The sequence below is a fragment of the Microtus ochrogaster genome (assembly GCF_000317375.1).
Source record: "Microtus ochrogaster isolate Prairie Vole_2 chromosome 14 unlocalized genomic scaffold, MicOch1.0 chr14_random_1, whole genome shotgun sequence".
NCBI lineage: Eukaryota > Metazoa > Chordata > Mammalia > Rodentia > Cricetidae > Microtus > Microtus ochrogaster.
In genome coordinates this window covers 8,601,221-8,628,693 of record NW_004949096.1, presented here as the reverse complement: position 1 = coordinate 8,628,693, position 27,473 = coordinate 8,601,221, and the positions used below count along the sequence as shown (strand labels likewise).

Here is a 27,473-nt window from a genome sequence, read left to right as displayed (position 1 = left end):
AAAGTAATAGAGTCCGCACTTGGCCTCTGGTCTGTTTGCTTCTGTGTTTGTCCATTTAACCATTGCTGGCAACACCATTTCCCCAGGCAGACTCTCTTAACACAGGAATCCTTCCAAATGATCTTTGCTGTAACTCAAGCTGAGCTCTGTTCAATATTTCTGGGCCTTTTGAATACTTGATTTTCCACTATTGGTTGGCTGGGGTGTGGCTGAAGGAGGGGAGAGAGGGCCAAATGTCAGTGTCTTCTGTTTCTAACTTATTAACACCAGATCAAGAGAGAAGGTCAGAGCTGTCAGTGCAATTGAGGTGTTTGTGAATTTCATTTTCTTGTACAACTCGCCACTACCAATCAAGACAGCCCAGGGCTCAGTCTAGTCTAGAATCCAGGAGCGAGGAGTGCCACCTAAAACCTGTCTCGGCGTCTGTGTGGAAGGAAGGTGGGTGAGAGGCTGTCATGCATGTGCATAGACTCCCTCACTCATCAGAATTAAAGCATTGGTGTGTGTGACTCACCTTGCTGCCATGACAACCTGTTTCGATCAAGGCAGATTAAGGGAGGAAGTTCAGGGTGCTTTCTCATAGGTCCAGACTCACAGATAGGGTACTGTCCATGATGGAGGAGAAGTCATGGTGGCAGCGGCTTGAGGCAGCTGGTCACACAGCTTTCACAGTAGGAAACAGGGAGGGATGGACGAAGACTTAGTGTTCAGCCATCTTTCTCCTCTATACAGCCCATGAAATGGCGCTGCTCACATTTAGAGTGTGTCTTCCCATCTCAGTTAGCCTAATCAAGACAATCTCGCACAGGTCTGCTAAGAGGTGACCCTAGACTCTGGCAGGGTGACAGTATTAACTGTTGTAATGAGAGAGACTGGTACCAGGTGAGACTTGGCTGACTACAATCTTCTACACTGTTGAGAGATCCATCTGAGCTGAAAGTGTTCTTGCAGCTAAAGGAAATCCATCCATCCATCCATCCATCCATCCATCCATCCATCCATCCATCCATCCATGTCAGTATTCTATAGAACTCCCAGGTGTCTCTTACGGGCCAGACAGCATGGTGGGTGCTGTGAGGATATGGAGCTGGGACTAACTACAGCCTTCCTTCATGGGGTTCCCAGGCCAGTGAAGAGAGGCTATTGGATGGGCATGAGAAAAGGGGGTACATTATAGGAAGAGGTCGCAACAGCCAAAATCGGTATGTAAAGCCTGTGTTTTTGACTAGGGAGAAGCTGACGTGGCTCACACAGGGGACCACAAAAGAATACAGAAGGAGGGCTGGAGAGATGGCTCAGTGGTTAAGAGCATTGCCTGCTCTTCCAAAGGTCCTGAGTTCAATTCCTGGCAACCACATGGCAGCTCACAACCAACTGTAATGAGGTCTGGTGCTCTCTTCTGGCGTGTAGACATACACAGACAGAATATTGTATGCATAATAAATAAATAAATATTAAAAAAAAAAGAATACAGAAGGAATCTCCAGAAAGGAAGGAAGTATCCTATGGCATCCAGAAATAGACCCTTGGGAGATCTCAGGGTCAGTGACAAGAGTTAAATGTTGATAGTTAAAACTTACAGGAAGGATACAAACTTGGGAGCCGCCAAACCTGGGACACAAATGACGAGTTCCAAAGCTCTGCTGAAGGCTTGGTATGTCCTGCAGCTCAAGTGTAGTTCTGGACAGAGCTGGAGTTCATCGTGAGGGGGGCTCTGGAGAATGGGAAAGCTTCAGAGGTTATAGAAAGCAGCAGAGGATGCTGTGTTAGCTTCCCATGACTGTGACAAATAACCGTGACAGTCACCTCATAAAGAGAAACGTCTCTTCTGCCTCGCTTTGGGGGCCTGGGAATGTATAGCCTAGAAAGACTGCTTATGTCATGGCCAGGAGCAAGCCAGTAAGGGGCGAGGTCACCATCCCATTTAAGGATGTCCCTTCAATGACCTAAGGCCCTCCCATACAGCCCCACCTCCTAAAGGCTCCACTGCCTCCCAAGAGTGCTACTCTGAGGGTGACAACCTTTAACACATGGGCATTCATATAACACCTAAGATCCGAACAATAGCAGCACTTCAGCCATGGAACTAGCCTGAGATTGGCAGGGCAGGCGGGAACCAGAAGGTCGGCTTCGGTGAGCCAGTCTCGTGGCCTGATCCGTGTAAAGACAGGGATAAAGAAAAGACCAAGCTGTCATCCTCTCCTCCACAGACAAGGGGTGAGACCAGTTTGATGGAGAACAGAGCAGGTTGGAAAGCAAACAGATTGGGTTCAGTTCTTTGTGGTTTGTTCTAGACTTTCCTCTACTCTGGTTTCTTCATCTGCAGGCTTCTCCAACAGACAGCATGCTGGGAGGGAAGGAGTGGGGAGCTGTGCAGCCACCCTTGCAGGTAAAGTTGCAGGTAACGCTTCCTCCTAAGGTGCAAAGTGAAGCGCAGGCACTGATTGGGGAAAGAAGAAAAATGGGCCTATCACAGCGTTTTGGAGGTTTGAGGAATTTTCTCAGAAGCCTTACTTCTGAACCACTCATGACAAAAGAGGCAAGACTTTCCTGGGACCACTCAGGTAAACCTCTGGAGCCAGGCAATCTGGCTGGTCAGGTTACCAAAGTCCCTAGCTGGGGTTTGCTTCAACCCAATGCTTCAAGAAGAAGGCGCAGGCACTTGCCAAGCATCCAAAAGTCCTGTTTCTGAGAAGGTTTACAAAAGGCTGGCACACACTCCAGTCTCAGCCTGCAGGAATTAACACTGGAGCTTTGGCGGACCATCACAACCAGGTCTGGTGTGTGAGTAGCCATAGCCAGCCATGCTCAAGATTCCTTTCCTTAATCATGTCTGGAGCCAATAAACCTTTAATAAAAAGGAGAGGAGAAAATGAAGTAAGATTTCTATGGCAACAGGAGCAGCTTGGGGTGGCTGTATATCAAAATTATAGAGTCGGCTACAAAGTTTGTTTGACTTCATACTGCATTTGATTTTTTTTTAACCTGTAACATGAATCTCTTATTCTCAGGGTATAAGGCCAAGCTCTATTTCATTTAGTAGCCACAACCACCCTGGGTCCTAGGCACAAAGGCATGGAGTCTGTACTGCTCCTGTGACAGCTCTAGGGTGCCTGCGCTCAGGACCACAGCGAGTGCGAACCTAGGAGGGCAAACGGAAGATCCTCAGGGAAGCTGGCCTCCCTCTCATGTGGTCTAGAAGCAGCACCTTGCTCTTCGGTTGCTGTGAGGATAAAGTTTGCTTTTCCCCATGAGACAAATGGCTGAGAAAGCTTTTGGATGCAGGTAGATTGGATCCTTGCTGCTTTTTGCTATCTCCCTGTAGAGCAGAATGTAGGGTGGGGTTGTGTGAAGAGAAGGGATGAACAGTTATAAATATCAGACACCCCCACGAGTATGACAACACTGCTAATGGCAACAAGATATAAATAGGTGATAATAAGTAAAATCAGACTAATTGCTGAAAAAAAAATACAACTCCTAACAAGTCTGCCTTACATAAATGTTTTCACGTTAAAATCATTTAATACCTATGGACTTTATCTTATCAGCATGGAAAATTGCCAACTTCGCCACCACTAAGTGGTGCGATTTCAGGCAACTCTCCTCATTTGCCTGGGGCTCAATTTCATTGGCCATAAAATGAGACTAGCAATTAACTGCTTATAAAAATGGACCAGATGAGGTAATGTGTAAAGAAGGCCTTCGAAAACCGGGCAGCACTGAACTCAAGTGTTTAAGAGCACTTCTTATAACTAGTCCACAACAAGTGTATATGTCAGGAGGTAAAAATGGTTGAGAACATAGTTTGAAAACCAACTCTAAAGATGATATAGAAGGGCTGGGGAAATGGGTCAGTGGTTTGCTTGTGGTACAAGATGAAGACCCAAGTTTGATCTTCAGCACCCATGTAAAGAAAAGAGTCAGTGTGTGGTATGCACCTGTAATCCCAGCACTGGCGAGGGAGAGACAGGAGGGCTCCCGGACCCTTCAGCCCAAAATTCAGTGGGAAACCCTGCCTGCAGAAAACAAGACCAAGAGGGAAAGTGGAAAACACTGACATTGACCTCTGTCTTACATGTACATGTGTGAGCACACTTCCTAAGAATACTCTAGAAGCACCATATTCCAGACTAATTGCTGTTTTTTCTTTACAGTGGAGTCTATAAATTGGAGACATCTAATCTCTTTTTGACACACTGTCTTTTTATTATACCAACATTGGTCCTTTAGGTAGCTTCAAACTTGTTTCTGGAAGAAACCTGGGTGGTCCAAGCTCCTAGATTAAGGTAGGTCTCCTTATGAACATATCTTCTGGATAAATATAAAAACTAGATTAAAACAAGCACTTCATTGTGGATAAAAAAAAACCCAATCCAATGTCCTGTGAGCTGGACAGAGCTATTCATAATATGACAAACATGGATTCATTATTTATATCTGGGAGTTTGCCTCTCTCAAGCTATGCCCATTAGCTCCCCATTCGAATTCATTTTTGGCTAAAAGCAACCAATGGCAGACCCCTGCTGGCCTAGACTGGTACTGTACATTAAATCCCATTAACGCTGGAGATCTAGGCTAGAGACAGAAGCACAGAGGTGCCAGATGTTTAGTTTTGTCTCTGCTTGTATGTGCACCTGTGGAAAACATTGGGCATCTTCCCCAATTGTTCTTTATTTTAAAGAAAATATTTATTTTATGTGTATGTGTGTATGCACGCGCACTGGATGCGCACTGTGTTCAGAAGAGGGAGTTGGATCCCCAAAGTTACAGGCAGTTATGCGGTGCTGGGAACTGAACCTGGGTCCCCCCATAGGAGGCGTAAGTGCTCTTACCTACACGGAGCCATTTCTCCAGACGTCCATCTTCCTTTCTGATGCTGAGTCTTTGTAACGAGCCTGAAGCTTGCTGTATTAGCCAGACTGATGGGTCTAAGAGCTCTAGGTCCCCTTCTCTGCTCTCTCCCAGTGCTGGGGTGACAGGTGAGTGGGCTCCCTGACATTTATGTGGGTGCTAGGGATGCCCACGTAGGACCTCAGCCTTGAATGACAAGCACTTTATCCACTGGGCGGTCTCCCCAGCCCTACTCCCCTTGATTTCCATCTGCCAAGATCTGTCAAAAGTGTACTAATGCAGGGGTAAGAAGAAGGCTTTTTTTGTTTTCCTACAATGGGGGGATCACTCTTGAAGGAGATTCCTAGATCACAGTCTCCCTTTAGGGTAGTTTGGGCTTAGATCTCTGTCCTCACAGCTAACCTCTGTTGCTAAGCACAGCTTGTAGGACACTCGGGTTTCCAATGTGTTCATACTCATTGCTCAGCGCATGTTCCAAGTCTATCAAGCAAGTGTCATCTCTCAAAGGCAAGGAAGAGGACTCTGGAGGGTCAGGGGCCGAAGGAGTGTTCAAGGACACACGTAGAGGGATCACGATAGGAAGGAGTGTGCAGCACGAGGGAAACCCCACGACTACAATTCTTTCTCTTCGTGTGATCATTATTTCCTCTTCTTTAATGAAACTGGCATAAATTGAGGTCCGCTCCTACAAGATAAAACAGGATCCCAGGAAAGGAAGCACAGGGCAGGCCAAGGACAAGAAGAAGAACCCAAGCACTCCTGCAGAAGAGCACAGCTCTTGTTTGGGGACAGGGGTGCTGGATGGCCCTCTGGATGATGGAAGCTGGAGGTGACAGTCATGAGGTTAGACAGAACAGGCAGAGTGCCTGTTTCCGTGTCTCACCTCGGTGTTGGCGGCAGTAGACAGCACACAAACCCGAAGAACAGAGCAAAGGATGAGGAGAGCTGGAGGGAGGGGCAGCTCATTCCACATCCGTTTGAGGCCTCACAGATGACCTTTTCTTCTTCCCCTCACAGGAGAACAGGTTAAGGTTTGCCAATGGCCAGAACTCAGGGTCTCCACCCACTTGGCCCATTCAAACCCCTGTGTGACATGAGCCAGGGTATCTTTTGCTTAAGCCCCTCACTCTTTTCTTCTGCAGGACTCAGATCTCTTCAGTTTGGCTTGAGTGACACAAATCCACTCTTCAGAGTAAACAAAATCATGGCTTCATTAGAACCCCAGAGAGGCCGTGACTGCAGGGAGAGCTGCGACTGCCAACCCAGACGGGAGATTTCAGAAACTACTGGCTAGGCCAGTGGGCAGTGAGAGGGCCACTCATGGCTTTCTGCTCTGCTTCTCCGAGACACACACCCGCCCCCCCCCACAGATATTTTGGTCATTACGATATTTTTTGTCATTAGAAACATATTACATAAATATTACTATGTTTATAAATATAAAATGCCTGCATGTGTCAAGGTTTTTTAAAGAAGTGTCTTTTAAATATTTGTTTTTAAAATTATTTTTAATTATGTTTGTTTTTCTATGGGTTCCCCTCAGAGGTCCTCAGTGTTGGTGTCCTGGCCCTAGTATTACACACAGCTCACAGTTGTCTGGCAGTACAGGAATAAACTCTGCAGGAGCAGAATGTGCTCCTAACCACTGAGCCATTGCTCTAGCCCAGGTAAAGAGATTTGGGGAAATACAATTGGCTATCACCGAGTTTCTCTTCCAAAATACCCGCTTGACATGTCACTAATGAATTTCTATAATAAGGTTATTATCCATAACTATCCGATCAACCTACTAGTTCATTTAACCTCTGCAGAACTGTGCTTGAAGTGTTGTCTTCCTCCTCTCACGGCCTTGAAGCACCATGAAACGAAATGGTGAGCTCATTCAATTTCAGGTCATACGTGGTGCTGTCCATTCCTAAAACCAAATCCCCATGTGCACTGGCACAAACATTAATACAAAGATAAACACACACATTCACACATGTGCACACATACACACAAGTGACAACCCCAAGTCCCTTGAGAAGTGTGCAGCAGCGCAGCTGAACTCCACACTATCAACAGCTCTGCCCACGTATACTACGATGGGTAAACTTCCCTTGTCCCTGGTGAAAAGGGAGGAGGAGGCCAAGGATAAGGGTGAGAGACAGGGAAACAGCAAAGACAGCTGTCCTTGCAAGCCGGGCTATTTATTCCTCACCATTGCTAAATCTCCTGTGACATTCCACAGGGTCTGACAATCTCTAAAGAAAATACCACCCTTGTGTCTCCTTTTACACGGAAGGACATGAACTCTGCACCAGACAGCCTATGGCTGCATGCGGGGGAGTTGTGATCTGGGGCCACGGACGTTTCTGTGAGAGGAATGGCATCCTGACTGAATTACCATACCAGCCACAGACACACAGACACACAGACACACTGTATACAGTACGTGATTAGTCTCTTGGGATAAGGGAATGGTGGCACAAAAACGTCACATAAAGATGAGGTGGCAAAAATGACTCCCAAGAACGCCTCTTAGGGAAACAACCGTATGCGGTTGCAAGATAGACTTTGAAAGCCATTTGGAAGTGGGTGGGGCGAGACCCCAGGATAAGCTGGACTGACAACAGATGGTTGCTAAATGGTCTTCTAAAAAGGGTTAGAGCTTTTGATTCTGGGTGTGGTGTGCAGGTGGGGCATAGCTCCAGTGACAAACTCCTCACGCTGCCTCCATCCTTTCCTTTAAATAAATGTTGATCTAATATGGCAAGAACAGCAGTTTGGAGGGGCGCACAGTCACTTGTCTTCCCTATGTGCACATATTTCCTCTGGACTTGAACACACACTCTCCAGCGCCTCCCACCCACATGCTGCTGCCTGTCACACCGAAGCTGTGTCTGAAGGTTCTCCCATGGCTTCAAGGATAACAATGCTAGTGAAGACATGGGAAGAGTTAATGGCCAGTGTTGTTAGAAGCCAGACGACAACACCCCTTCCTCTTTTTTTCCCTTCTTCTTTGTGGTGTTGAGGGCATTGCACATGCTGGACAAATACTCTACCACCGAGCTCCATGCCCAGCCCCAAACTCTCATCTTTAGAACTGTGCAATCAGGCTCCTGGTCCAGAAAACAGATGTAAACTCAAACTGGGGTAAAGGGGCCTGCCACCACCCTCAGCTTGCTTGGGATAGTGGTAGAACCCTTAAACAGGCCAGTGCTGTACTTTCTTGATACAAAGTAAAACCCTAGACTGAAGCCTGAGAAAGAGTTTACCTGGGAGAGAATGGAAGATCCTCATCTTAGAAGACTCTACCTTATTTTAGGGGTATGGAGAAAGGCAAGGCTGCTGGAGACCACACAGTCCCTTGGAGGGAGAGTAAGGGGAGTTAGTTTTCTCAACTCTCTTCCTTGGTCTGCTAGGGGTACCACCTGATTCAGACATTCAGTATCATGAGATAGTATTTGGAGAAAGAGTGCATTTGAATGCTAGTCAGTCTATCCACAAAATGTCTGAATAGCTACTTTGTGTGAGGCAATTTTGTTAGCCCTGGTAACACAGCAGCCAACAATCCAACCTTCACAGGGCTCAAAAGAATAAACAAATATATGATAATCTGAAGTACTTACAATAGATGTAACTGGGTCCATGAAAGAGCCTGGAGGATCTCACGGCTGGACTGAGAAGTGTGTGAGCTAACGTTAACGATCCGTTCCACCTAAGTTTGTAAAGGGACTCCAGCGATAAGTGACTGTCAGTCCCGTGAGTAGTTATCAAAAGGCACACACTTCTAAAGGCTCACTGTGTTCCAGCACTGTACTAGTCCCTGTGCATCAACTACTTGTTTACTCCCTAAGTGAGGAAAGAACAAAGTCAGTACTAGACCCAAGACTGCATCGGAAACCTAGGCTCAGGAGCAAGCTTCATTTATTTCACGATCCAAAGGCAAAAGACAGACTTTGTTTTGTTTTTCTTAGCAATGCCACAGTAGTGTTATAAACAGCTCTTCGTGTTAACAGGCCTCCCCCCACCATCCCCAAAACTCCAGGTCTAAATTTTGTTTTTCCTGTCACCCCATCACTCTTCATTCCTCTCCCTGGAGACTCTTCCCCACTCACACACAAAGCCAATGACGTCACATTAGCCAGCGCTAGCCGCGTTTACAGAGAAGGGGAAGAGCATGTTTTTATGAGTAGAGATTTTGTTTTGCTATTGTTACCTCCCAGGGGAAATAGAAATACCTTCTCTGGGGCTAGGCAGTGTGTGTGGTTTGGGAGCCGAATTGACAAAGGGTAGGTCCACACCACACCTTATTTTCTCTTCTGTGAAAGGATCTTTCCTAGTTTTTTTCTTCCAAACCATATCCTCTTTCTCTTGAACAATGACTCAAGCTGAAAAATTTCCCAAAGATTTGAAACCTGAGAATTTGTGCCTGGAATCCTTGAAGTTCATGGCTTCCAGATGGAGAGACTGGAAGAAGGGGCAGAGCAGCGGAAGGAGGTGGGTGGATGACGGACGGTGGAAGCCTGAACTCTGGATCACTTCTGACTTCCTTCTGCCATCTGACAGTGTGCCAGGCCTGAGGAGAGGCAGCCGTAGTCCCTCTGAGATTGTGCCAGGGATCATTAGGAAGTAAGTCATGGTGAAACTGTCTTCCGAGGGCAGTGATGGGCTTCAGCAGCACAGTATGAAAGAATGCCTATGGCTTGACTATCACTAAACACTCCACATGGATTTTTGTCATCAGCCCACAGGTGGTTTATCTGTAGCCACAAGTGGTAGACCCAAGGGGCCTTCATTCTCTCCCCAGGTCTTGTCCTCTTGCCAGAGCTGGGGGAGGGCTTAGCAGACAGCGTTGAGTAAATAACAGGCAAGTATAGCTTCAACAACTGTGGCTAGGTATGATTTTAATGGGAAGTTTTTCTTGGATCAGACAGGCCCTATCTTCCAGGGTAAATGGGTTCTAATTTACCTGTTAACAAATAGAATTGGTTTAAGTGTTGAGAAAGTAACATTTTTCTTTCATTTTTCCTCTTTTCTTGTTGATATTTTGTTTTTGGAGGCGGGGTTCAGCTTATGTGAGCCCAGCCTGGACATGATCTCCTCTCTCCTCCTGTCATGAATGGAACTGTGAAGTGAAATCCATCAGACACAGAAAGACAGATACTGCCTTCTCATTCACAGGCAGGAACTAAAGAAATGACTCTCAGAGAAAGAGTGGCAGAGAGGAACTAGAGGCTGAAAGGGCAGGGGATACAGACAGCTTGGGCACTGGGACCAAAACGCAGTTATTTAGGAGCAGTAAGTTTTGGTCTTTTGCATCACATAGGGGACGGTAGGTTAAACAATCTGCTGTAACAGGAGAGAATGTCCACTTCTGTTGCTGTCAGAGGCTCATCTCTACCCCAAACCACTCCCCTCACACTCCCACCACGACCACTTCTTAGGTGCATGCTTCTACTGTGGTTCTGGCCTCTTGGAATAGGCTGATTTTAATTCAAGGATATAGTCTTTACCTGGGTCCAAAAGGTCATTTAATGGTGGTGTGGGGGAAAATAGTAAGAAAAGTTACTTTCAGTTAACACTCCTCACCTCCAGATGTTGTAATAAAGTAGCAAGTAGCCAATAGGTTTATTTTTGGACTCAACATTCTCAAGACCAAGCAGAGCAGTTGGCCCCTTCTGAACCTGATCTCTGTGTGGGGCACAGAAGTGCTTTAAAGTGTCCTTCCAGGCTTAGAGAATCAAGCAAGCAGAAAATTTTCTGCAGTGGCATGCCTGCAGACCTGTCTTACCCTGAGGTCTGAAGATATCACCTCTGCAAGTTGAATGGTGCCCAGAATTTGCAGGCTTTTTTGGAGTATGATATGAATCTGGGACCTGGGCCAGATATTTTCATTGGGAAAATGTGGACAATTCCCACCTCCGTCCTTTTCTATTGCTGGCTATATGCTTCTAAAGTGAATTGGTATTTAATTTTTTCTGCTAAAAGTATACAAAATGCTGGTTGCAAAGAAATAATGAAAACCATTTACGTAAAAGGAAGATGGTTGATTAATATTACAGTGAAAGATAAAACTCTGATCACAAACACAGCAAAAATCTATAGAAAAATCCTTGCCTGTGTCCCAAACGCAATGAAACCGATTAACACACCTCTTCTATACACAATCAGTACAGTGTGTGCATTTATAGTCATATGGGATTCACTGGACAGAAAGACAGTTCCACCTGAATGCTCCTGGAAGTTTTAAGAAAATCTTTGCGTCACCAGATAAGGAACAGGTTACCCCAAAGTCCTTAATGAGCCACGAGAAATGAATTGAATTTTCATTCCAGGTCTTAGTATATGTACTCCATCAGAATTAGAAGTCAAATACCCTTTGGCTCATGGATCCAACATAGATAAAGTTCTCTAAGGAGGCAATGGCATCCAACTCCATGCTCACTTTGCTTCTCAATTCTTTCTTCTCCTAGAACAACTAACCACCAGCATTTAGGCTGGGATTGTGTTGACATTCGGGTTTATTCTTCTTGCAGCACAGATTGGAGAAGAATTGAAACTCTGTTATTACAGGTTAAATTGTGTTACACTCAATTTGCAGAGTGTCTAGTTTCTTTTTTTTCCTCTGGTACTTCTGATTTTGTTGTAATGACTATTGCCTAAAATAAATGGGCAATCGACAGAGGCTTAGGGATGCCTAAGTGATTTTTATAATAGCAATATTTGTTGTTGCAGAATTTGACCTGTATTCTGGTTATTAGTTTTATTCTTCACATTGAAAACTTGGCACTACTATTGTTCATGCCATTCTATGCAAAGCACTGCAGCGTGAAAGTCACTTACAAAGCTTGGGGAGAGCTCTCCGCACATAAGAGCTCACGGCACAATGAAGCCTTGGCTAAGTGGATGCACAATTTGTTTAGTTAAGTGTTCTGGATTGTCAATGGTTTATTCCTTTTAATCCCAAGGAGGTTTCTCTCCACCCCCATCTGTCATAAGCATTTAAAAACAGCTACTGTATAAATACTGACCATCTTTGGCATCTTTTGTGTACATGTGATGCTTAGTTATTATTTTGAATATGATACAATGAGATTCTTTTGATACTAAGTGTCCTCCATACAGTGAGTTTTGGAGTCCACTTGACATTTTATCTTCTCTATTGCTGTCACTCTCTTCCTTCCTTGAATTTGATTTCTCTGGAAGTCTGTTTCCCTTCCTTAAATTCAATCTTCTGCAGGCAGACTTGGAAACTAATCAAATATTTAGGATTGTGTGCCGAGTGAGAACAGAAGCTCTGGGCAGGTGCCTGATGTTTGGATGTATGGCCTCCTTTGCACGTTTGCTTTCTGGTATTTATTTCCACTGGTAGAAGGCTTGGCTGCCTATTTCTTAGTTTTTAGTCATTTTTCAGTGAGTCGCACTTCTGCTAGGGTTTTCCCAGTTGTCTCAATTACTCATTCTCAAGTCATTTGTTTGGATTTTATGTTCAGGAACCACAAATAAATGAAGTTATCAGATGGCTGAAACTAGATGAATAAGTAGCAACTGAAACCTCAAATGGCATGAAGATTGTGGTCCTTTTTTATATGGCAAATGGTATACTGCGGCCATCTCAGACACAGAACAGTAAAACAGCTTCTCTTGCCACCCTTTTCCAAGAACAGAAAGCAGGACTTCATCAAGCTGCTGGAGACATCTTCATGATGCTTCATTAGACTACAGGCTTTGTGTAAGAGCTGGCTGACACTGGAGATTCTAAGTTCGCAGTCAAAGCAGTCCTGATGCTGTCTTCTGGCGATTCCATTATTTATGGCCTTGAAATGAAGGAGGTAAGGCTGGTCTAATAGTTTCCCTCCTTCCTAAAGCACAGTTCTTGGTCTGAAGAGGACTGCAATATCTTTAGTCTTTTTCTCACTTGTTCTGTTTTTTAGCTGTATAAAACAAGAGCTAAAAAAGGCTCAAGTTATTTGTCCAAGACTGACCTGCATGGAAGGTGTGCCAGGGGCAACATGATGTCTTTACCAATACCAGGTGGAGTCAGCAGAGCTAGGAGTGAAGAGTGGACACCATAGTCCGACAGCCTGGCTACTTAAATCCTGGCTCTGTTTATTAAAATAAACCTTGGTTATAGTACTTAAATCTCTAAATATGATCTCTGAGCAATAAAATGAGAGACCATAGTGTTAGTGCTTTGAGCATTAAATAAGGCAATGTGAAAAGCAACGAGGAGAGTCCCTAGCCCAGACAAAGAGATCACTAAATGGTAGCTATTACTGTTAACAAAATAAATGTTTTAACACTGGAAATTGCAATATTTAACACTCAGTGCAGCCACCGAATGACTTCAGTCTTGTTTCTCATGGATTTGCTGCACTGTCGTTCTCTCTTGCTGAAAGGCTGGTAGCCTGACTTTCTGTTGAGCATATCTCGCTCTGGCGCCTTGTGAAGAGCAGGAGAAAGTCCAGACAAGGTGCAATTTCACTTTTTTATGAGCCTAAAGGAAATGAGGCTACATGTAAGTGGAATCAAGAAACGATCAATTAAGAAAAAGGAGCTGTGTAAAGGAAAGATAATAAAATAAAGAAGGAGCAGGGCAATGGGAGAAAGATGATAAAGTGAGCAGCAGGGCAGCGGGATGCGGTATTGAGGTACTGGCACCAGGAAGCAAGGGTGAAGACCTTCCACTACACTGTGGTTTGAAATGCTGGAGACTACCAAGTGCTCTGGCGCCTGGCAATGCTACCCACTCAACCCCCAGCAGAGGAGGTGCCCTCAGCAACTGGGGAGGAAATGGGACATAATGATTGTTCCAGGAGACAATCTTCTGCTCTGGGGCTTTAACCCAGCTCGGCTTATTGGGTGACCTTGTGAAGACCAGGAGATATTACAGACAAGATTCACTCCTTTTATGAATCTAAAGGAAATGAGACTACACGTATGCAGAATCAAGAAATGATCAATTAATCAAAGTTCTCATAGTACCAGGTAGAATGACTTAATGAAGACACATTTGAGAAAAGGAAATTAGAGCAGGATTCACAAATACCAGGTGGCTTTCTGGATTCTGAAACTTTAAGTTTTATGCTTTTGGGAAGGCTTGCACTTTCAGATCCGCATAGTTCTAGCATCTCTGATCTTCACATTTGGCTACTGAAGGCCTGAGTGCACGACTCCAGATTTCAGTACATCAGTTGGCCCTATGTGCAAAGCCAGCCTGAAATGAGTTTACTTGCAATTTAATTCTCTCATCAATTATATTCAAATAGGTACCTTCAATGTTCCACAGGGATGGCTCTGCTAGCTTAGCTATAATTTGCTCAAGGGTGCTGCTTAGTTTTTATTTCTAAAGAACATTTGTCACAGACTAAATTTTGATCTTACTTCTAGTTAATCAAAGTTGTAAAGTTGTAAGTGGTGTTTGAAAAGATCACAGGAGTAAATACCTTATAATCTATCCACATATCTAATTTAATCCAATCTAGTCACTGTTATAAATAATAAAATGCTCTGCCACCTTCCAGAAGTCTCCTAAGGAAGGCACTTTAGGAAGTCAGGAGTAAATTAGGTCCCCAAATCTAATAACACAAACACCATAGCTAAGCATGTATATCGTCATGAATATTTACACCTAGCAGGGGCCTTTGTGTACCACTCTGAGAGACAAATGGTATTTCCAGTAATAGTTTATTGATTTCCAAATGCACAGGGGCGCCAAGTCCGAACATCCTGGGATAGCAGTAAATCTCTCTTACAAAATAATTTACAGTATGAAAATGATATACTGAAACATTAACTCAGATATGTAATTCCCTTGAAAGATTGAGTGTTCCCTTGTTTAGTGTACAGGGAGGAAGGGGAAGATGACTAAGGAGGGAATGTGACTGTACACGAAAACAGGCAGAAGACAATGGATTCGTTGGTTCTACCCACTCACGCATTGTGGCCTGTCACTGTAAGAAGACTGGTCAGGTTTAACTTCCACAAAGTATAAATCACTGGTCCCCTCAAAGTCACATCAAGTCCAGTATGGACTCTGGCTGCTTCTCTGCACCTTCAAATGTCTTCATTTATTTTCACTTTCTTGTTCTGGCCCAAGTTCTGGTGTTTCTGATGAGTTCTCAGCCTCACATGGTAATGTGAGACCAAGTGATCCAAATGATCTGTTTTCTTGGCAAACACTCAGTTCCTATGGCTCTTGGAATTCCATAGGGTGAAGGCTTCAGAAACACTGCTAAGTGAAGGCAGTGTCAGTTAGATCTGCAATCCCCCTTGTAGGCCTGTTCCCTTAGAGTAGGGCTGCACTTGATTTATAATGGGATTTCTGTCTTTAAAAACACAAACAAAAAAATCTAGATGACAGCCCACAGTAAACACGCAACCAATTTCCTGAAAAGCATGTACTGAACAGCTATTACATAAGAGTATTGTATCAGGAACAGCAGGACATTTTCTCTGTGGGGAGATAGGACTTCCTAGACCTCTGACTACTACAAGGCTATAAATTGTACAGCTGTACACTCAGGCCCAAATGAAGTGACCAAAATGATCCAAGTCACCAAAATGACAGGGCATCTAAATTTTACATGTTATTAGACATGGTGGAAGGGGGCTGGGGTGCAATTTCCTTCCTGGCTGTAACCTTGGCTCTGTTTTAAAAGTTGACACCTACCACTAGGAGCTCTTCTGGAAAGCCAGCACTCACACTCCAATGATCTGGTATGGAGCTACAAGAAATCTTTGTAGTGGTATATAAGATCACCAGGGGCAGTTGTGAGTTTCACTTAACTATTAAATAATAGTATGTGCATGTGTGTATAAATCTCTCTCTCATTTACACCCCCCTCCACACACACACCAGGTAGGGAGTCCAAAGTCAGTGATTTGAATTGGCACCTTCTCACAGAGTACAGAATATGGTAGCTGAGTTTACTAAAATATGAGGATTTGCTTTTCTATAGCAATGAAGCAGGAGATATTGAAGACTATTGTCACCTTCACTATGTCTGAAAACTTTACCCTCTTGAAGGCCAAATCCCCTTTTGTTTCTTTTGTGGGGATGACACTGAAAGAAAATACTACCCAGCTTCTAGAAGGAAGCTCAAGTTAATAATGAGTACTTACAATGTCTACTAACAAAGAGGAGTAAGGTCATCTTGATGTCTTTGAAAAATGGTTTATAATGTGAATGGGCATAACTGCACCGGGGAACTGAAATCTTTTCCTCTCTCTGGATTTGTAGGTGAGACAGGGAATGGGGCAGAGAGCTGACTGCAGAGAGGGGAGAGAATTCTGTGTTCAGAATGGTTCCAGCATTTCCTAGCAACTACAGACAAGAGACGTGTCCTCAGCACATTTACAGAGAGCCTGGCTCATAGCCTGTCCTCAGGTTACTTCCTTTTCCTGGCTGTCAGAGCTGAGAAGTCAAACATTTCTTGGAACTGTTCTCAAAAACTCAACATTCAGAAGGTTGCCAGGACTTGCTGTGGGTACCCAACTCATTTTTGGAGACATCCTTTACCTGAATCACTTGATGATTTCTCCTAGGGATCCGGGTCAACTCTGCTTTCCACAGTCAACCAGGACACACACAAATCTAACTCACACTGACCTGGAAGGGGCACAAGGCCAAGCAGCAGGTCCTAGCTCTGAGGATGAAGCTGGCACCACTGCAGAAAGCATCCTAGTTCTTACACTGATAAATGCTGCCATGAAAACTTAGGGATCTGGGCAGGCAGAAGCTGCTGTGCTGTGTTTAATTTCCTGGTTAAAATCTTACCAGGTGCTGGAGACAGCAGGAGCCCATAAGCACACCTGAAACCCTTTCTAAAGAAACGGGAAAGCTTTCCTTGAGGATTCCAGACAGATGATAATTCATAGAGACAGGTTGGCAAATATTTTTATAGTTCTGTTTATAACCACTACATAAATGCTTGGATTTCCAAATACCGATATAATAATAGCATGATTAGGTGTGAAAAGCCAATGATCTGTCCATTGGTAATACAAGGTCAACATGTAAAGATCAAACAATGATTACTGGGGAAAGACAACACAAGCTTCCAAAATCTGAAGTATTTTCAATCTTATGATTTTCTACATTTTTTCTTGAGTAGTTTTGGTCCTTTGTAAAGAATTTTTAAAACAGGAATCATTGGAGGTTGTTAACTCAGGGTGTATTAAATTCTCCAGTCTTTGCAGACAGATGGTAAAGGATCAAAATTGTCTAAGTTATCTACTAGCCACCAGTTTGTGAATGGATACATATACTAATTTTAAACTCCTCCCTCCCGACACCCTCATATGTGTAGTAAGCTAGGGTAATCCTAACCTAGAGCATACAGGCTTAGCAGTTTCCTGGCCTCAAAGGAATAAATAATTTTATAGCATGCACAGGATTGAACAATGATATAAATAGGACCCTACAGTAAGCATGTGCTGATTCTGCCTCAGAACTATCCTGTACACACATTAGCTGCCCCTTAAGCTTTGTGATAAGTATACAGGTTATAGGCAGGCAAGCAGGCAGGCAAGAAAAGGGGGATTTCCCCCAAGGCAGACTCCTTGGATCTACCTCAGAGACACTAAAAGTCTAGAGCTTGGTCAACAGAAACAGAATCTCAGTGTTAACATGGTAACACAAGCAGAGGGAGGGAACACACTGCCCACCTGTAAACGAGCGAGCGTTACCTTCCAAGTCTCCTACCTTGTATCTCTACAGTGTAAGTGTATGAACAGTCTCTTCTCTAACAACTGTTTGTTCTATTACAACACAATGTTATCCCCTGGCTTTAAATCATTTGGTAAGAAAAACTCATGTCTCGAGAAGATTGTGTGTATGTGTGTGTGTGAGCTTGCAGTTGGGTATCTCCCAATACACCACTGCTTCCTTGACCCTAAAAAGTGTGGTTGTAAGAACTGTGACCTGGAAATTGGAGAAGGCCAAGAAATGCAGCTCTGGGGCATGCCTGCTCATGCTACATGGGAGGGGAGAGCTGGGGTGCGGGAGGTGAACTGAAGGCCTGCTGCAGGGAGAAGGAGGATTCCAATTGTAGGAAAGAGAGGGAATGTTTGCTGGCAGATGGATCTGAATCCAGCCAGCCAGCGAGTGGCATGGATTCTCATCACAGTGCACTGAAGCCACCTTAGGCTAACCTGGGGGTGGAACTGGTAAATTTTACAGTGACAATTCCCACCTAGCGATATACATGCTAGTCTTCTATGTTGTGACAGACATAGTAGTCCGTACAGCTAGCCCAAGAATTCAGGTTCTATCTGACACTTTAGTGACAATTTGGAAAATTTGGGCAATCTGAATTCTAAAACACTGATTTCAACTTTTAATCAGATTTCTTTGTTCTTTTCCCATCACACTCCTTAAAGTCATCTTCTTTCTACCTCTTCAATCACTCTTCCCATTTCCTCAGCACTGAATTATGAATCTGAAGTCCTAGATAATACCATATACTAAAAATATCTTCTTTCTAGCTCTGGACTCTTTTTTTCAACCCCATGTTTCACCCAGTGCTCTAATGCCTTTCACAAAGGCAGGACTGCACTATGAGAGACTGTCTAAGGAGCCAGTGTGGCTCTGCTTGGCCACATTTGCTGTAAGCTTCAGTACAAACCAAATGGGTTTTCTGTTTGTAGGTAGGGAAAAAAACGTATTTCCTTTCAAGATATTCTAGAACCTTCCAAAGAAAGTGATACTGTTGCCTTGCACAATATTCCAGGGGCTGGCTTTCCTGAGTAAGTAAGTTCAAAAGCAGCCTTTGGGGAGTTGCCTGAAGAGCCTCCAAGTTGATCAAAGGGGCTCTTCCCATGACCTACCACAAGAGAACAAGAAGCACACAGTCAGTACTCATAAAACTTGTTGTCTCTCGGCGACGTGTGTGCCTGCTGTGGATCTGGGGACATATCCAGTGGAAGAAGTTTGTTGCCAGGCAGCTTTCACAGATATCAGAAGCCATTACATACACGCTGTCACATACACACGGGGAAGGGCTGTTTTCCACGAGGGATGGCTCGTCTTCATGTGTCCTCTTCTTCACTGGCACCACTGTGAAAGAAAGGGAGAGGCAGGTGAGTTCAGACATCAACCACAGGAAGGGAGGCAAGACAATATACAGGCTGATGATCTCGTGCAATAGGAAGTGCCTTAGTTTTTTTGATTTCTGATTTCTAAATTTAACTATAGTGATCATGAAAATTAAAAACTTACTATCTTGGGTTGTGAAAGGATCAAATAAGAACATGTGTAAAATATACAGTACCCAGTATACTGTGATTAAGTAAAGAAGAGGCATCATGAGACTTAAATTTTTAATGAGCAAAATAAACTGCTGGCAGAAATCAGGAGTTTGATTTCCTTTAGGTGTTAGGCCACCTATTATTAGGTCAGAAAAATAAGAAGCAGCAATTAATGGCATTCTGCCCTGGTGGAGCCAATGTCTTGCCCATGCAGCAAAGTTAAGTCTCCAGAAAGTACTCTACCTCATCAGGACACCGGATCATTCTCTGTGTACCCTCTCTCCTTCCCTCCTATCACATTCTATAGTTTGGTATTTATTCTCATCCCCCTTCTACTGAAGTAAATAAGGGTAGCATTAATACTATTTTACCAATGACTACACATCTAGAAGTTGTACAATGAACACAAGAAAGTGCTCAATAAAATGACTTCCAAAAACAACAGAAAGGGTGGGAGGAACTGATGCAACCAGAAAATTCCAGGGTCAGTGTTTCAGTGCACAGTTCCAAAGGCACAGCTGCTACTTCAGTTGCTTGGATGTAAGCACCGCTGGTTCTGGGAAAAGGCAGCATGGTGAGCGCCCTTACAGAAAGCGAGAGAGCAGACCTGCCTTGGCACTCTTCATTCACTTCTAGAGGTCACCGATTCAAACACAGACAAGAGACAACTTGATCTCCTGCTTACTGAACCTGAACACAGAAATATCATGACCTGGAACTTGGCTGTTCACCCAGTCTTTCTATTACTCCTCACTACAATCCCAGGATACTGGAATTATTATTTTCCATATTACCCAGAAAGTGAAGCTTGGTGAGATTAAGAACCTAGAGTTCTTTGAGATCAAGGTTTAATTTTGGCTGGAAGTCCAAAGTTTCAAGCTGGTAGAGACAGAAATGGTTTATAATGTATTAGCTTCCAGCTATGACCTAGAAGTTCTCAGAAAGGATTACCTTTGTCTACATAAATCTGTGCTCTTTGTTTCCATCTGGAGAAAGAGTTGAGAGAAAATATTCTAGCAGTGGGGTTCTAGTACTTCCAAGGTACAAACACTTAAGACATGGGCCTACAGATTAAGGGGAGTGTGCTCTAGAAGCCGGAAGAGTCAAGGCAGTAACACGCCACATCAGAATTCTGCCCTACTTGTTTCCTATTGGCTGTCCAGTCATGAGATAAAGGGTGCGTGTAGGCAGGGCTGACCAGAGGACTGCCATTAGAGCAGTATTTGGTGGCATCTGTCCCAAAGGGAACAAAGGGTCTTTTATGAAAAGACTGTAGCCAGAATCAAAGCACAGATAAAACTGGCCCCGTATTTTCCCCCTTGTATTGAGAGCAAGCTCTTTTTGTTTCTCTGCCAGCCTTCCTTCTAATATGAAAGGACTGATGGTGACTATGCCCTTTCCTTAAGCTGCAGTTCACTTTCCAGCGTTCTTGAGATAAAGCACTCATGAACCTACTGAAATTCATTCAGAGTTTTGTCTATGTGTTCCTTTGTCTGAGAAAGGCCATAATTTTCATCATAGTTTCAAAGACGTCAACAACACCAACCTCAAACTGAGAATATCAAATAATACACAATTTTTTTTTCAGTTTGATAAAGGGTTTCTCTTTGTAGCTCAGGCTGGCCTTGAACTCAGAGATCCACCTGCCTCTGCCTCTCAAATGCTGGGATTAAAGGTATGCACCACCGCCTGGATCAGTGTTCAGGTTTTTTCTATAAAACTGTATAAAACTTGGAGTAGTTCAGGGAAAAGGTCATAGGTCTTTACTGACAAAATCTATTCTCATTACCCCAAGAGAGATCTGTTCCTGGGCCTGAAAGATAAGATTCTCTCACTGTTTAGAGCAGGAGACCCTGTGATTCTGATATACCATTTATTGATTTCTTCAACTGCTAAATATTTATTGATTGTCTACTGTGTGTTAGGCTGGATGTCAGAAGGACACAGTAGTCACCCACACAGATGCCACAGCTCTGGTGTGATGGGGGCTCAGGAGATATTTTGCTTTGTTTTTAAAGAAAAAAAAGCATATTTTCATAAAACAACCTGTTTCTCATGATAATAATAAAAAGAAATGTGTAGCACAGGTACCCAGTTGGTATATGAGGTCTCTTCTGGTGGGTTACTCATCGTGAGAGGCATCTCCTTTCTCTTCCATTCTGCTTTCACTTACTACATGAGCGTATATTCAAACGACCTTATCTGAAATGCCTTAAAATCTCTGTGGTTCCTCTCCAGGTACCCATCTGCTTCCACAGAAACACCTACTTGTCATACAGAGATCTACAACTGGACTGGGGATTGCAGGTTACAGAGATCTTTTAAGGTGTCTGTTTAATGTATCAATTTCTAATGAATGAGGGGCATCAGGCCGACAGCCATTCTCTTCATTCTACTGAGGTCTTTAAGAAGTGGGTACCATTATACAATGACCCAAGATCATGGAACTGTTGAGGGTTAAATTCTTAGTGAATCTCACTTTCGCAGGCTAGTGCTACATATCTTGCAGTGTTACAGACATACTTTTTATATACACATGATTAAAGGAGTTGTACCCTTCTTTTAAAAATGAAAATTCAAAATTTGCCTTCTTCTAACGTTCCCTTAATACCTTTGCTTTGGCACCTGAAACAATTATATTTTAGATTAAACATGTTATTTCTAAATTTCCTTCAGATAGTTGAGATGAAAAGTTTTTTAAAATGTGTAAGTGGGGTGTGTGTATGCCTCTGTGTGTGCTTCTGTGTAATCATGGAGGCCAGAGGTTGATGTCGGGTGTCTACCTCTATAAATCTCCACTTTATTTTTGAGACAGTCTTACACGGAACCCAAAGCTTACCATTTCAACTAGAATAAATGTCAGCAAGCCTATGACATCTGCCTGTCACCACTCATCCCCCAGTACTTGGGCGATAGACATGAAATGTCAACACAGTTTTTATGTGAGCTCTGAGTGTCCGAATTTAGGTCCCCCTGCATTTGCTGGTCCTCATGCATTGAACCATCTTCCTGGATAGGTTTATGTATCTTTTTACTGAATGACAACTTCAAAGCTAAGGAAATACAGGGATTGAACATAAAGTTTCATGGCTCTGACCATTCTAAGCAGGTTTCTAGAAAAATTGTTCCTTGTCAATGCTGGTAATAGTAGGGCAGTGAGTACCGTGGATTAGTTAGGAGGCTTCTGCTCACTGACTGGTCTGGATTGAAGGTAGCTGGTTTAGAAATAGTAGTCTTAAAGCTGTAGTGAACATTCCCTGGTGTATATAATGACTTTCCAGGGATGACTTGCGTATGGATAAGCATTAGAACAATTTGCAAGTCTTTAATTTCTATGTATCTTCTTTCCTAAAAGTGATAATCTCAAGAACATGGGGTACAGGTTTTCTTTGTAGCCAGGTCCATTTTCAAAATCTTCTCACTCCCACTTGAGGAAATATATACACACCTGTCTACACACTGCATTGCAGAGGTTTTAAAGAGATCCCATGAAAGCAGGGTAAGAAATAGTAAGACATTATTTTCTATTACATCTATATAAGGCAATAGCTTATCTCTATGTTTCACTAAGATTTAAACTCAGAAGACCGCTGTCACAAGGTACTAGTATGTTTATTTGAATTGGATATAAATGAAATCAAATCTAACAGAAAGTGAGTGTGATTTGGCTGGCTAATTTGGGTGTAAGAAATGGATCTGTCAATTAGATTATATAGTGAATATTGTCTGTAAATTTAATAAGTTTGTGATGCCAGTTTTGGCAAAAGCATACATAAAATGAGATGGACACTACAGGATAACGAGCAGTCACATCCTTTCTAATTAGCTATACTTGACCCAAAACTCAAGGAATTAACTTAAAGGAGGGCAAGGAGGCACACATTTTTTCCTATATTTCTTTAAGGGATGCAAAACCAGAACATTTAACTAAAGGAACTAGGAGCACCTAAATTCCAAATGGGATGGTGGTGTGAGATTTAGCAGCTCTCTGTCTAGGGTCAGGGTCTATGGGAACAGAATGGGGCCAAGGAGTCCCAGGTAGTATAATGAATGCTGTGTCCTCTTCTAAGACTAGGGCATACTGAGATAGCCCTGCTATTTGCTGTGGCACCTATAGATGTAAGCTGGGAGAAGATACAGGGCCCAGTCACACTCAACCCCAACCACTACTGAAAGAAGGTTGCCATGCAGGAGATAATCCTGACAAATCCATACAGACAGGTGGCTCAGCTTTGCAGCTTGTCCTCAGAGTTGAAGGGGTTTGAGAGGAAGTTAGTATGTGATATGATAGGCACTCTGAGATCACAAACGTCATGGTTTCTGTCCCTATGCAGATAATGCACTTATTGTGATTGGTACTGCTTGTTCACCACCACTGAGTTCACGGCCACTTACTAATTAACCATTGCTCTAAAAGAAATATTCAACTCAAGAGAATAGAGAAATTAAGAGATATTAACACTGAGGAGGGAAAAGGAAGGAGGAAGGCTAGATTTAGTATTTTTTTTTTTAAATTAGACCACATAGGCACTGCACAAAAATCTAACTGGGAAGCCCTGAGCTTTCAGTATTTCAGTAGTTCTAGTAAGTATGTCAGCTGTGTGTGGGGGCAGGAGTGGGGCGGGATGGACCACACACTCTGATCCAGGAGCTTTCCTCCATGCCTCACTTGCCCCTACAGCCTGGGCAGAAAGGAACCGGAGCTGTTGTGCTGTTAAGTATGAGAACTTACTAGTCTTAACCTGGGGAGCAGGTTAGGTATAAATATAAAAGAAAGTAAAATGTTCTTAGATGTCATGGGTCTAAAAAGTGTACGAGAAGACTGGCATTCAAGTTCAGGTTCTGCTATGTGATTCTGGAACATTTTCTCATTTGAGAAAGTGGAATAGCCTGAGTGATAAATATAATTTAGGAAAACTCCAAAACAGATAAAGCTAAGCTCCTCTTCAAATTAAGCCCTTTTGAGTTAATTAACTGGCTCTTATTTGTAGGGCTTTTCTACTCTCATGCCCCTCCCCTTTCCACCTTTTCTATCCATCCTGAAGGCTGGTCAAGTTCTACCATCTGTTTTCCTAGCTGGGCCCAAACACTGGGTTGATCAGTACCTAGAACAGCCTGAAGAATAAGCTCTGATCTCAGCAAAAGCTTCATGGTTTCTACTTCTCTGGTGGTTCTTTAGAAAGTAAGGCTTTCGACTGCCAACACCAAACTAAATGGAGAGAAATTGACAGTGATCCCACTGAAATCAGGAACAAGACAAGGTTGTTCACTCTCTCCATATCTATTCAATATAATTCTTGTGGTCCTAGCTAGAGCAATAAGACAACAAAAGGAGATCAAAGGGATACAAATCGAAAAAGTAATCAAACTCTATTTGCTGATACAATAGTTTACATAAGCAATCCAAAAAAATTCTACCAAGGAACTTACTTCTACAACTCATAAATACTTTCAGTAATGTATCAGGGTACAAGATTAACTAAAAAAAAAAAAATCAGTACCCCTCCTGTACACAGATGATAAATGGGCTGAGAAAGAAATCAGAGAAACATCACCCTTCACAATAGCTACAAATAACATAAAATATCTTGGAGCAACTCTAACCAAACAAGTGGAAGACTTGTATGACAAGGACTTTAAATCTTTGAAGAAAGAAACTAAAGAAGACAACAGAAAGTGGAAAGATCTCCCATGCTCTTGGGTAGGTAGAATTAACATAGTAAAAATGGCAATCTTACCAAAAGCAATCTACATATTCAATACAATGTCTATCAAAATCCCAGGAAAATTCTTCACAGACTTCAAAAGAACAGCACTCAAGTTCATATGGAAAAGCAAAAATTCCAGGATACCCAAAACAATCCTGTCCAATAAAGGAACTTCTGGAAGCATCACAATCCCTGACTTCAAACTCTACTACAGAGCTACTGTACTGAAAACAGCCTGGTATTGGCATAAAAACAGACAGGAGGACCAATGGAACCAAATAGAAGACCCGGATATTAATCCATACACTTTCAAACACCTGATTTTTGACAAGCAAAAAATATCAAATGGAAAAAAGAAAGCATATTTAACAAATGGTGCTGGCATAACTGGATGTCAACATGAAGAACAATGAAAATAGACCCATAACTATCACCATGCACAAAACTCAAGTCCAAATGGATCAAAGACCTCAACATAAAGCCAGCCACACTGAACCTCATAGAAGAGAAAGTAGGAAATACACTTGAACACATTGGCACTAAAGACCACTTCCTAAATATAACCCCAGTAGCACAGATACTGAGAGAAACAATTAATAAATGGGACCTCCTGAAACCGAAAAGCTTCTGTAAAGCCAAGGACACAGCCAACAAGACAAAAAGATAGCCTACAGAATGGGAAAAGATCTTCACCAACCCCACCTCAGACAGAGGTCTGATCTCCAAAATATACAAAGAACTCAAGAAACCGGTCATCAAAAGAACACATAATTCAATAAAAAAAAAAATGGAGTACAGACCTAAACAGAGAACTCTCAACAGAAAATCTAAAATGGCTGAAAGACACTTAGGGAAATGTTCAACATCCTTAGTCATCAGAGAAATGCAAATCAAAACAACTCTGAGATTCCATCTTATACCTGTAAGAATGGCCAAGATCAAAAACACTGATGACAACTTATGCTGGAGAGGTTGTGGGGTAAAGGGAACACTCCTGCATCGCTGGTGGGAGTGCGAGCTGGTACGGCCCCTTTGGATATTAGTGTGGTGATTTCTTAGAAAATTAGGAAACAACCTTCCTCAAGACCCAGCAACCACTTTTGAGTATATATCCAAAGGATGCTCAACCGGGTCACAAGGACATGTGCTCAACTATGTTCATAGCGGTATTGTTTGTCATAGCCAGAACCTGGAAACAATCTAAATGCCCCTCAACCAAAGAATGGATAAGGAAAATGTGGTACATTTACACAAGGGAGTACTACTCAGAAGAAAAAATAATGGCATCTTGAAATTTGCAAGCAAATGAATGGAGCCAGAAAACATCATTTTGAGTGAGGTAACCCAGAAAGACATGTATGTACTCACTCATAAGTGGTTTTTAAACATAAAGCAAAGAAAACCAGCCCACAAATCACAATCCCAGAGAACCAAACAACAATGAGGACCCTAAGAGAAATATATATGGATGTAATCTCCATGGGAAATAGAAAAAGACAAGATCTCCTGAGTAAATTGGGAACATGGGGACCTTGGGAGAGGGTTGAAGGGGAGGGGAAAGGCAGGGAAGGAAGCAGAGAAAAATGTAGAACTCAATTAAAAAAAATCAATAAAAAATATATGTGTATACACACACACACACACACACACACACACACACACACATATATATATACATATATATTAAAAAAGAAAGTAAGGCTTTGCTTCAGCCTCACTCAACTTCCTTTGCAAGTCATGGTAAAGACAAGGAAAAGGGCTCTTCCTTCTCTAGACTACATCATGATTTATATTTTAAGTCTTCTCTCCTTTGATAACTACCATGATTTACAAAAGCCTGACTTAATGGCCCATAAGCAATTTATATTCATAGCATTTATAACAGTAACTTCTAGTACTGGATCTCCATTCTGCAGGTAAGAATTGATGTGCTGTGGCTGAAGAGATGGCTCAGTAGGTAAGAGCATTGGCTGCTCCTCCAGGACTCAATAATCCACATGGTGGCTCATAACAATTTATAATTTCAGTTCCAAAGGGTCCAATACCCTTTCCTGGCCTCTGAAACTACCAGGCAGTACACAGAAAAACATGCAGGCAAAACATGCACACAAAGAAAATAAAAGGCAATAAATCTTTAAAAAAAAAAAAGAATTGGTGCCAGGCGGTAGTAGTACAAGCCTTTAACCTTAGCACTCAGGAGGCAGAGACAGGTGGATCTCTTAAAAGTTTGAGGCCAGCTTTGTCTACGGAGCAAGTTCCAGGACCGGCTCCAAAAAGCTACAGAGAAACCCTGTCTCGAAAAACAAACCAAGCCAACCAACCAACCAACCAACCAACCAACCAACCAACCAACCAACCAAAAGAATTGATATTCTAGTATAGATTCTGGTAGGTATCATCTCTATTTTACAGAAGAGAAAACTGAGGTTCAAGGATGTTACATAATTTATTTGTACAAGGTTCACAGCTTGTAAATAACAGATCTAGGTGAAATAATCAACTTCAGGAATCACATCAAACTCAGGAAAGAGGCGAGTTTAACTCCTTGTTTCCCAGCCCTATAACAAGTAGTGGTGATTTAAGATATATATATATTTGGTTTTTCGAGACAGGGTTTCTCTGTGGTTTTGGAGCCTGTCCTGGAACTAGCTCTTGTAAACCAGGCTGGTCTCGAAC

The 27,473-nt window shown here is 42.8% G+C and overlaps 1 protein-coding gene across 1 annotated transcript in view; it reads right to left on the bottom strand.

The window, feature by feature from the left end:
* Positions 1-14,507: 14,507 nt before the first annotated feature.
* Trim44 (tripartite motif containing 44) overlaps positions 14,508-27,473 on the bottom strand; it is a 105,143-nt gene continuing 92,177 nt past the window's right edge. The window contains exon 5 of the mRNA XM_005364097.1: positions 14,508-18,898. Coding sequence (XP_005364154.1) covers positions 18,871-18,898 — 28 coding nt within the window. The 3' untranslated portion in view covers positions 14,508-18,870. The remainder of the gene's footprint in view (positions 18,899-27,473) is intronic.